This window comes from Cygnus atratus, chromosome 10, assembly GCF_013377495.2.
Source record: "Cygnus atratus isolate AKBS03 ecotype Queensland, Australia chromosome 10, CAtr_DNAZoo_HiC_assembly, whole genome shotgun sequence".
Lineage (NCBI taxonomy): Eukaryota > Metazoa > Chordata > Aves > Anseriformes > Anatidae > Cygnus > Cygnus atratus.
Window position 1 is genome coordinate 862,847 of NC_066371.1, and position 11,841 is coordinate 874,687.

Sequence of the window (11,841 nt, forward strand, 5' to 3'; positions counted from 1 at the left end):
GGGGCCAATGCTTGCACATTAGGTACGTGGTGTTACAGCAATGATTCATACCTATGTGTAGGGAAATATTTAGTGTGTATCCGAAGTGCAGGCAGGTGATGCTCGGGTATATATTTTGTGCCTTTGTTTTGTAGGTCCCATAAAACTTGTTGCTACATTTTTATTTTTATTTTTATTTTTATTTTTATTTTTATTTTTATTTTTATTTTTATTTTTTTGATTGTTGTTCATCAGCACCTGACATGCTTTGTCCTTTTCCTCTGCTTTATATCGTTTCTGAATTTTGGGCCATGTTTTTCAGATTTCATTTGTTGTTCGGTAATTTGGGATAAGAGAGAATTTGATTTGGTACAGAAATTATTGTTAGAAGCATGTTTATTCTGCACACATGAAAACTAAATCTTGTGATGTTATATGTACATCCTCACTGTGACAACAGCTCAGATGGCAAATAGCAAACTGGAAAAATAAAAGGAAACCAGTTACTCCAGCCAGTTCAGGGCAACTGAAATAAGTAGCATGAAGTTACACAGAAACATAGTAAAAGAAATAGCCTTTCTGGATCATAGGTCAGTCTGCCTCGTGGGGTCAGAGAGATCCAGAACCTCCTCCAGTTCGAACGGCTTTAAGCTTGCTGATTTGAATGGAGCACTGATGTTTATCTCGGTGGGGGTTTGGGCCCTAGGGCAGGAGCTGGCACCCTTCCGCATTTTTGGCATCAAGTGAAAAACAAGGAGTGCATCTTCAGGGGCTCTGCTGGCAATTCTTACTTGCAGTGCTGTGTTATTAACAGTAATGGTTATTGGTTTAATTGGCAATGGTATTGGTGTAATGCCAGCAACATTCAGGCTCTCTTTCAAGACGTCTACCAAAGCTGAGAGAGCATTACTTGGGCTTCTGCACTGCCGTAAGCAGGAGGCCACAGGAGCGAAGGCTGACAGCCTTCAAAAAGTGGAGGCTTTCTTTGAAGGAAATGGTTTGGCTCCCATGAACCTTACAATGACATGATGGAAAAGGATCTTAACACTGAGTTCTCTGAGTGGTTAAGACTCAGTGTTCCTAGATAAACAAAAGGAAGGGAAAAGAAGAAATGGTCTTGATACACTGCATGAACTCATGCAAATTCTCTTTTTCTACTGAGAATGCTTTCTAAAGCTTGAGACTGCAACTTTTGTCTGTGTGCAAGCCAGTTTTTCTGGCCTTTTTTTTTTTTTCCCTTCAAGCAATGCTTTGATGATATAGTTTCCAAAACAAAATAACAACTATCAGAACAGCTCTTATGCAGAGCCCTAACAACAGCCAGTTTGTGCGTTAGTGGAGCAGGAATGCTTGAAATGACAGTGGGCTTCAGCTGTATTTTTCCATGAGTTTATTTACTATTATCAATCTGGGACTATTATTTTTTTTTTCTTCAACTAATGAAAAGAAATACCATGTCCTAGAGCATGCTTTAGGCAGTCAGATGATGTCACTGGTGGTATGACACAGTATGTCAAGCTGTCAGCATTTCACTTGCATCTTCAAATGTGTAGCGCTGTGCAATGTTGCTGTTAATTACTAAACTCATAATGGATTTTGAAAAAGTGTTCTAGACCAAATAATTTTGTGCATCACTTGTATTTCCATGTTTCATCTCCAAAGACTTGTTAACCTAAGAGTTCTGGTACATTTTACAATATTTATTCTCAGTATTCCTCTAAAAATCAGTGTACCAAGTGGATAGCTGCATAGGAATTTTAAATCATACTTGAAGATTTATTCATGTACACATCTATGAAAGACAGGAAAACGCTCTTCTTTTCTCTGTCCTTAGAATATTTCCCAACCTTATCTAAAGACAGTGACATTCAGCAGCTTTTTTTTCTATTTATTATTGAAACCATGATCTGCCTTTTCCAGAGAGGTGTGTGCGTGGGACTGCACATCTCTGTATTTTTAGGGAATTTACCAAAGTTGGGCTTCTTGCAGACTGAGTGCAGGGGGCAAGGGCAAGGACTGGGAAGAAATTCTAGGATAAAGATAATTTCCCATGCAAAAGCAGCCAGATAACATATCCCGACTTTCTAGCTTGCACTGCCTGCTATGGGCTGCATCCATACATGAGTTCATGAGTAACTCCATCTGCAAACCAGTGGCCTGGACTTGAAGTTTTGCCAGACCTCTTGTGTCATGGGGACTGTAAAGTTGGGATTCAAGATAGCTATTGGAAAAACATCTATTTCAGATGCAGCAGTAAACCAAATTGAAATTAAATTTAGCTTTGTGTAGCTTTTGTGCTTTTGCTTATTCCAAAGCATGTATTTTTAAAATAAAAATGTTTCCAGCTCTGGGGCATCATAGAAATTTCTAATCTGGAAGGAGCTGGGGGTGACTCAGAAAACCCTTTGATTCTCTCAAGATTCTTTGCCTCAGAATCGTGTTTGTTTGGTTTTTACTTGCTGGGAGGCTGAAGTTGCCGGGAGCTTTGCCTGGATAGGGGCTGGGGAGCCACGAGGGGCCGTGAGCATCTCCTGCTCCGTACCCGTCAGGGTGCGTGCTCCGTACTGGTGCTGCTGTCCTGGGCTGCGCCAACAGATCCTGTCGGCAAATTACCTACATGTGCTGGTTTATACCTCACACAGACATCTTTATTGACTCAAATTAGTGTTTATAGGCACAATAAAATGAACAGTTATGGCAGCTGGCAGTTGCAGACTGAGTTTATTTGGACTGGACTGAATGGTTTTGAGAACTGGTTGGAGGTTTTCCTTTAATGGGAACTGAAAAAAAAAAAAGAGAAGGTAAGCAGGGAAAATTCAAAAGAAAAAGGAAAAAAAAGCCTGTGATTCTCTGCCTGTCGCACCTTTTGCTCCCCGTGCCCCAAGTGTGGCTGCTGCTGAGGGGCACCCTGGCAGCCGTTGCTGCTGAGCCCCCAGAGGTGGAAAGCACAGCCCCAGCTGGGCTGGAAGGGACAGGCACAAGGACAGGCACAGGGACAGGGACAGGGACAGGCGTTCCAGGGTCAGGACGAGCACCCAACGCCTCCACGGGGCTTGCAGGGAGGGCTCAAAATTGGGCAGTTTCCCTGCGGGGTGCAGCTGGCTGGGCTTCTCCGTGAGCATGAGCTGGTGTCTGGGTAGCTGCTGAAAAGCCCATTTGTTGGCCTAGTGAGGGAGCAATTTCCCCTGAAAGCCTTGCCTTCTCCCTCGCACCCACAGTGAGCGCTGGGACTCTGTTAAAAGCTAATGGCCAGGAAAAGAGCCGTGCATGGTGAACATGACAGAGTCTGCCCAGCCGCAGCGTGCCCAGGCTCCGGCGTCTCGGGCAGCATCTCGGTGCATGGCTGTGCTCCGGCGAGCCCTGGCCGTGCTGCAGGAAGCACAGCCTGTGCCAGCAGCCTGCCCAGCCGGGCCAGACCCAACCGAATTCTGGCAGGCAGCGTTTGCACCTTCCCAGTGCTGCCTGGCTCAGGGCCACCGGGTGCCACAGTCCCCCACGGTGCCCCGGTGCTGTGCCAGCAGCAGCCCCGCAGCGACCCGGAGCTGGCAGCCTGCAGCGGGGCAGGGACCTGCTTTATGGCTACTGAATTCATCCTCAGCTGAAGAGGTTTCATTTCCTTTCTGCCCTTTGGTAAATCTTTTCAGTTTAGTAAAACAAACATGTAAGCTGCCAAACTGTAACAGCCAGAAAACAGGGTAATAGATGAGAAAATACATGGGCGAGTCAGACGTTGTATAACTGGTGAGGTAGATGCCAAAACCCAGTGAATGATTTCTGTCTCTGAGCTGCCCAGGAGAGGAGAAAAACTTTTTTTCATGGATGAAGATGCTGTCAGTCCTGGTTTCCTCGGCCAGGGAGCGGGAGCATTTTGGCTCCTCGGCAGCTGGCAAACCACTTGAAGACAAAGCTCTGAGTGAAGCTTGTCCAGCCACAGCGCCGAGCGAAGCGGCTGCTGGGGAGCTGAGGGTGCATCGGGGGCAGGAGAGGGCAGCCATGGCCGTGGTGTGCTGCGTGCCCTGAGGCAGGCAGCAGCACCTGCACTGCTCGCACAATTCATCCCCTCTTTGTGATGGGGAGGGGCAGAATTGCAGCCTCCTTGCATGGGGGAGCAGGATGCTCCCTTCTGCTGCTCCTGATGCAGGTCTGGTTCTGAGCTCCTTGCCCTTGGGTCTGGCTCTGAGCTCCTAGCCCCTGGCTCAGCACCACCCACGAGGCAGGGCCGGACCCTGTGCCTCTGAGCGGGGCGTGGGCAGAGAGCCTAGGCTGCAGCCAAAAGCTTCATGTGAGACTAATGAAAACCTTCCATGCCTTCACATTTTAAATCCAAAGTTCCATCCTCGAGGAGTGTGATCCTTCACCTAAGCAGCTCAACAAGCCGCTCCTGCACTTCTAAATCAGACCAGACAGAGCATTAGAAAAACGCAGCACTGGGAACAGTTTGGCATTGGCAAGGGGACAAACAGAACGAATCCTAGGAGAGCTCTTTCTCAGTTTAGCGTTTATGATTCACTGTTGAAATAAAATGTATTCTACAATTACACACCGCTCTTTGAGGCTGCGAACACTCCTGAGCAATGCAACTGGCATAAGGCTCTGGTCTGCATTCAGAGCGGTTCGGTTCAGAACCCTAACTCCATGTAGCAATCAGGGTCTGTGTGCCTGTGAATGATGCCTCGGCCGGCAGCGAAGAGGAGCCGGGGCCACTCTGTCCCAGGGCACTCACCTGAGGTGCGTGTTGCCAGCACGCCAGTGCCAGCCGGGTCCCAAGGCGGAGAATCCCAGCAAGCTGCTGCTGGCACAGATGCACCACCTCCGAGTGCCCTGCAAGATGAAGCGAAGTCAGTGGCAAACCTCTCCTTGACTCCTTGACTGGAGCCAGGATTTCACCCAAGGTCACTTCCTCCTACAGAGCTCTCCCGAAAAGGGCAGAACAATGAAAAAAAAGCATTGCACATGGTGAGCTGTTATCCTCAGCGATTCCCACAGCCGTTTTATTGCCTGAAGGAGGAAGAACGTGAACCCTGGAGGGAAGAACTTGCCAAAGTATTTAACATTTTTACATCTTGCATAGAGCTAAAGGTTCCCAAAAATCTTTAAAAATAACTTCAGGGATGTTTATTCAAGGCCTAAGGCTAGGCTAAGTAGAGTTTGAGATGTGGTTATCAGGGAAAAGCAGCGCAGTGGAACGAGCACCAGCACGCTCCTTTTGCTTGGGGCCGGGTGGCTGAAGCAGCCGTGCCAGGCAGTGTGGTGCTGAAGCCACCTTTTTGGTGGAAAGGCCTGGGAATGGCTCCGGGGCTGCTGCAGGGGTCGGGAAGGTGCTGCTGAGGCGTTGGGGTGCTCTCCTGAGCAGCCCCGCCAGCAGTGCCCGGTGCCTGCATCCCTCGTGGGGAAGTGAGTCCAGGGAAAGCCTCCTCTCCTCTCCCAGACGTGCAGGCTGAGAGAGCGGCACGGGTGGCAGTGATACCAAACACACCCGCATTTTTTTTTCTGTTATAGGAATGGTTTAGTATTACTCTAAAACAATCCCTCTGAAAGCAAAAAGCCTTTGCTGGTTGGCGCTGCTCTGGCTGCCGAGGCGCACGACTGCGAGCCTCCAGCGGGGGCCCGGAGCGCCGGAGACGCGGCGAGAGGAGCGCAGAGAGCCCCTGGAGCGGGGGGGCTCCGAAGGGCATTTCTGCGGAGCCTCTGGCCTCTTCGCCGGCGCCCGGCACCGGGGGCCCGGGGACAGCCCCGCGGCCCGTGCCCGGCTCCGTTCCCGGCCGGGCGCAGGCACCGGCGGCCGGGGGCGCCCCGCGGCCCGCAGGGGGGGCACGGCCGGGCCCGGCGCTGCCGCTCCCCCTCGCGGCCGCCGCTCCCAGCGCAGGCGGCGGGGTCCGGCCCCGGCCCCGGCCCCGCTCCGCGCCCGCCGCTGCGGCGGGTGGGGTGGGGACGGGGACGGGGGCGGGGATGGGATGGGGATGGGGATGGGGATGAGGATGCTGAGGGGGCCGGGCCCCTCCCCATCCCATCCCACCCCACCCCACCCCACCTCTCTCCATCCCTCCCCATCCCTCCCCATCCCACCCTCCCACCCCTCCCACCCCCGCCCCGCCCGCCGCGGCCGGGGTCCCCCTCTCCCTGCGGGGGGAGCACAGCCCTCGGCGGGGCCGGCAACGGGACGGGGGCGCGGCTGCTCCCCGCTCCCCGTCCCCGTCCCCGACCCCCCCGGAACGCCCCGTGCTGCCGGGGGCAGGGGGCTGCGGGCACGGCGAGAGCCGGGCGGGGCGGGGGGTGCCCGGAGCCCCTCCTGCCCCCGCGGCCGGGGGGGGCCGGGCGGGAGCGCGGCGCGGGGGCGAGCGCCGGGGAGCGGAGCCGTGCCGGGGCCGCGCCTGCCTCCGGCCGGGAGCTGCTCGCAGGGCTCCGCACGCCGGGCTCGGCGCGGGACGGGGCCGGCCATGGAGAAGTTGTACCTGGCCGGGAGCAGCCTGTGGGCGGCCAACGGCTCGCTGGGGAACGGCAGCCTCCCGGCGGAGAACCAGACGGCGGGCAGGAACGGCACCGCGGACCCGCTGAAGAGGAACGAGGACATGGCCAAGGTGGAGGTGACGGTCCTCTGCCTCATCCTCTTCCTCGCCCTGACCGGCAACCTGTGCGTGCTGCTGGCCATCCACACCACCCGGCAGAAGCACTCCCGCATGTACTTCTTCATGAAGCACTTGAGCATCGCTGACCTGGTCGTGGCCGTCTTCCAGGTCCTGCCCCAGCTCATCTGGGACATCACCTTCAGGTTTTATGGACCGGATTTCCTTTGCCGGCTGATCAAGTACTTGCAGGTAGTGGGGATGTTCGCCTCCACCTACATGCTCTTGCTGATGTCCCTGGACCGGTGCTTGGCCATCTGTCAGCCGCTGAGGTCCCTGCACAGGAGGGCGGACCGAGTCTCTGTCCTCCTCACCTGGCTGCTGTGCCTGCTGGTCAGCATCCCTCAGATCCACATATTTTCTCTGAGGGATGTGGGGAATGGAGTTTATGACTGTTGGGCAGACTTCATCCAGCCTTGGGGACCCAAAGCCTATGTCACCTGGATAACCCTCATGGTCTACATCATCCCTGTGTTGATGCTGAGCATCTGCTATGGCTTAATCAGCTTCAAAATCTGGCAGAACGTGAAGCTGAAGACGGCTCACGGGCCCAACGTGGGTCTGAGCTCCAACGCCTGCAGCGGGACGGCGTTTGCCAGGGTCAGCAGCACGAGGCTCATCTCCAAAGCCAAGATCCGGACGGTCAAAATGACCTTCATCATAGTGCTAGCTTTCATAGTATGCTGGACGCCCTTTTTCTTCGTGCAGATGTGGTCCGTGTGGGACACGAACGCCCCGCAGGAAGGTACGTCCTGCTCCCCCGTGACTGTGCGAGGGCCGCTTAGTCCAGTGACCGTGAGGACACCCGCCAGCGGGCTGCGGGGGCAGCCAGAAACTCAGCTGGGTCGGGTCTCGGGGGGCTGGGAGGGGGGACGAGGAGAAGTTCTGAACATGGAGGAGAAACGGGAGGGGCGGCGGTGACCATACCTGGGCGAAGGCTAGCTCAGCCCGCACAAATCCAGGGCAGCTGTGGCTCTGGGGTCGGGCTGCGTGGCTGGCGGTGGCCGGGGAGGTGTCGCTGCTCCCCGGGGTGGCTGTGCGAGCTCAGCCCCCCGGCTCTGAGTTACCCACACCGGCTGCTCGCACCTACTCCATGCGGCAGCTCCCACAGCACAAACTGCTCGTCTCATTGCCCGACTTCTTTTCTTTTGCAGTATTGTTTTGTCCTCGCTGACTTCTTTGCTTGCAACTCTTTTGCCCTTCTTTCACCCTCTTCTCCTGCTTCCATCCACCCAGGGACTGGGCCGCTGTTATTTTATCTCTGGCTGGAGCACGGTTCCTCCAGAATCCCCCTGATTTATGAGCAAAGGCTTTTCCTAAAGGATGTGGTGTCACTGATTTGCCATTTTTTATACTTGGTGCTGGCTGCTCCTGTCGTCACTAAGGTTGCAAGCAGAGTAAAATATATTACCCCCCTTGGGTTTGCGTGCTGTAGCTGTGCGAGTCTGTGCTGCCTCTGTGCGGAGGTGTCCCTGCACCTGAGGGGCGCGCTCACAAGAAAAACTCCGCACTGCCTTGTAAGCTAGGAAAAAGGACAAAAAAGCACACTCGGGGACAACTCTTCCTTGGACAAAGTGCCCCTAACTCATCAGAAGCACGGAGCCTGGGGATGCCAAAGGCTGAGGTGGAGCTGCGGCTCCCCACTGTCTGCCCACAGTCCTGCCACGGCAGGGGCTTCGCAGCCGGCGCGCGGCTGGGTCGCACCACGTACTCGTGTCTTGTCGTTAACCGGTGTCAGTTATGCATTCGTTAAACGGCATCAGTTACACATCGCCAGTGTGAAACCTGGTGTCTCCGGCAGCCCGTGCACATCTGTCCTCCCAGCAGCCAGAAGAGCCCTCCTGCCTGGCTCCAGCTCTGCCTTTCTTGCCTCTCTCTGTCCCTTCCATTCCAGGTGGAGACATGAACACGGCTTTTTAAACCCTCCTAGGTGCTCCAGGCAGCTATCTCTTGATTTTCTACCTGATTTAGGCTAGTCAAAACTTCCAGTTTTCAGAAGCTGGATGAAGCTGCGTCTCTCCCTCTGGCTGTATTTCCAGCCTGCAGTCTCATCAGAAAGCAAAAGCTCTGCTGCTGCCGGTTCCGCCGGTGGGGCTGCGCAGGGCAGTCGGGTTCGTAGCCAGCGCTGCTCACGGGTCGTGGCAATGCCTGCTTGTTTGTCAGACTTGCCCCTGCCTAGACTGTCGAACGGGCAGTGCCACCCTTTCTGTTGCTTTGCTTTGCTGGGCGATGAGGGCTGCAGCCCGCAGCACCCCAGGGTGCCCTCCCCCAGGCCCTCCGTCCTCCTGCGGGCTGCCCCTGGGGCACGAGAGGGGCTGCAGAGCCCGCGCTCTCTGCAGAAGCAGCAGGTTTTGCCTCTGCATTTCTGAGGGTTGCCCTGAGTCCCAGATTTTTTGTTTTTCTTTTTTCACCAAAGCTTAGGCTGCCCTGGCTGGGCAGAGTCACGCGACGCTGGCGCAGAGGTGTGCCAGCAGCAGGAGGTGAATTCAGCTGCTTCTCGTGCTGCAGGAGCTACAGGCGGTGTGGGCGCTGCGCTGGACAAGGCGAGGGGCAGCGAGCTCACCGCGCTGCCAGGCAGCAGCAGGGCTCTGCCACCTCTGGCTTGCTAAGAAAATTTTTAGATTTCTCCACATAGGATGTCGTAAAGAGTATGCCTGGCAAGGGAAGCTGTTTATACCTGCTGCTGCGGTGTGAGCAGTGCGAGGGGCCGGGGCCTGCTCCGAGGGGCTGGGGGTGCCAGCACGGCGCCCCAAAATCAGACGTCCCCATCTCAGCAGGGGCGAGCGGCTCTTGAGGCACTCCTGGGGCAGCTCCCGTGATGCTCGCCACGCACAGTGAGCCCCATGAAGCTCAATTTATGTGCCTCGGAGACAGGAGAGCTGAGTCAGCAACAGATGGGTGATTGCCTTTTTTTTTTTTAATTTTTAAGTGACTTGCTGTGATGTGTCTCAGGTCTGGCACCTGGGATTTTGAAGCAATTCCCCATGGCTTCCTTTTAGCATATACTTGAAATTAAAAGCAATTGGACCAGCCATCACTTGAGCAGGCATTATGCGTGAGTGGGTTAAAGGTGCATTTGGAAACCAGCACTCACTATTTGTGCTTCTCTTCTAGTTTCAGAGGTGCGAGCGGATTTTTGCGGAGGCAGAAAGGCAGCGAGCACAGCCAGACCCCAGTAACACCCGCACTGCTCGCGCCTTCTGGCAGCACACGAGGAGAGCAGAAGACGGGCTGGGGCGCGGGGCCGGCGCAGGGCACACCGCCCCCATGGCGCTCAGCACCTGGGGCCAGCAGTCCTGCTCTGACAAGTCGGTGCTGGTCTGAGCTCTCGGCCATGGGTGGGAAACTTGGGTGCTTCGTGCCGTGCCGGTGGGGACAGCCGCGGGAGATGCTGTGCCTGGCACCACGCCGCACCACCGCCGCTGTCCCAACAGCCGTCTTTGCAGCCAGGAGCCATTGCCAGGCTCCCAGATTTCATTACTGAAATGGAAATGGCCATCATTTCCCATGGCAGAGCTTCGTACGTGGAAATTAATTTGGGGAGGGAGGCAAGAAAAATGTCTCTGCTTTCAGGGGCTGGGACAGTGCTGTGCAGAGGCGTGGATGTGGCTGGGCTGGCAGGCATCGTCCCTGCAGCTGCGTTTTGGCGGTGGGGACGTCTGGGAGTGGTGCCCCTGGCAGCCCCATCAGGGGCACCCTGAGGATGTTGGGGAGGGTGGCAGAGACCCCACGGCTTTTTCGAGCCACGGGCTCTTTATTCTGGGCCCTGTTCTCTGCCGTGCCCCCCAGGCGGGCACTGCAAGCACTGACTGCAGCTGGAGGAGCAGCTCTGCCTCTTTGCGAGGTGTTGCTGGGTTAACATCCCAGAACCAGCAGCACGGGACCCGAGCAGGGCAAACACAGCTCCTCTGGGAAAACCCTGAACAGGAATTCATTAAAACTGGACTTGCTGCCTGCTGTTTATGTATCTCACCTCGTCTTCACCAGTGCAGTTGCTGTGGTGTTTCTGCAGCAGGGCCGCGTGTCCTGGAGCGGGGCAGGCACCGCTATGCTGTGCCCGGTGCCCGGTGCCCTCCCGGGGGCTCACCCTGCCCCACAGCACCCTGATGCCGCTTTCTGCCTTGCAGCCTCTCCCTTCATCATCGCCATGCTCCTGGCCAGCCTCAACAGCTGCTGCAACCCGTGGATCTACATGCTGTACACGGGGCACCTCTTCCACGACCTGATGCGGCGCTTCCTCTGCTGCTCCACGCGCTACCTGAAGTCGCGGCCGGCGTGCGACCTGAGCGTCAGCAAGAAGAGCAACTCCTCCTCCTTCGTCCTCAGCTGCAAGAGCACGAGCCAGAGGAGCTTCATGCAGCCCGCCGCGACGTGAGGCACCGCCAGCCCGGCCCTGCGTCTCCGCCGTGCTGAGCGCCTTCAGCACGCCCCTGTAAAAAAGCTGTGACTGGGACCAGAGAGGGGATTTCCGTGTAAATAGGTGTATATAGGTCTGCGCGAGGGTGAGCATGTACAGCGTTTGTTATTTAACTGGGGCAGGAGTGAGTGGAAGACTTCTGTGCTCGGAATTTCGGTGGTGCGTGGCGCTGAGCAGCACGAACCCGGTTCCGAGCCCATTCGCCACTGAAGCGGGTGGCTTTCTAAACACACGAGGGGCAGGTTTTGTCCCGAGCAATCGCCAGAGCTGGGCTCACCCCGACTGAAGGGAGCCCCCTCCCCGCTCCCCTGCGCTGCGCAGGCGGCACGGCTGGGACAGAGGGGGGAGCATGGGGCTGCAGGGCACCGTGGGGTGGGATGGGGTGCGATGGGATGGGATGGGGTGGGATGGGATGGGGTGGGAAGGGGTGCCATGGGGTGCCAAGGGGACCCTTGGGCCAGGGCCAGGTGTCCCTGTGCCCACAGCTGTGCCCAGGAGTGCCGCCGGCGGGGCTATGCACACCGGGCAGTGGGAGCAAGGGAAGCAGACACGACTGTAGGATCAGGGGGTGTGTGCAATAATACATTTGCTGAACGCGCTCAAAGCTTCTAAAAGGCTGGCATTTGGGATTGCATCTGGGCTCCATGGGATTGAAAAACTCCCGTTAAGTCTCCCGAGGCCGAGCTTTTGCTTTGGGTTTACTGTAGATAGCAGTTAGTCTTTTACACCAATGCAATCTTGCTTTGTAGTGCACGAGGTCATGCTTATGGCATGTATTTTTATTGCAAAGAAATACCTGTAAATAAAATTTTTGGACTGTGT

The 11,841-nt window shown here is 55.7% G+C and overlaps 1 protein-coding gene across 1 annotated transcript; it reads left to right on the top strand.

Annotated features, from left to right (window-relative positions):
• Positions 1-6,416: 6,416 nt before the first annotated feature.
• OXTR (oxytocin receptor) lies at positions 6,417-10,977 on the top strand. Its single transcript, XM_035546832.2, has 2 exons — positions 6,417-7,347; positions 10,730-10,977. Exons 1-2 carry the CDS (start codon positions 6,417-6,419, stop codon positions 10,975-10,977), a joined length of 1,179 nt encoding a protein of 392 aa, XP_035402725.1.
• Positions 10,978-11,841: the final 864 nt, after the last annotated feature.

What these genes read in the sequence shown, in the direction of transcription:
- OXTR (XM_035546832.2), top strand. Translation starts at nt 6,417, where the DNA reads ATGGAGAAGTTGTACCTGGCCGGGAGCAGCCTGTGGGCGGCCAACGGC. An exon ending in CACGAACGCCCCGCAGGAAG is followed by an intron (nt 7,348 to 10,729) that starts GTACGTCCTGCT and finishes TCTGCCTTGCAG; the next exon opens with CCTCTCCCTTCATCATCGCC.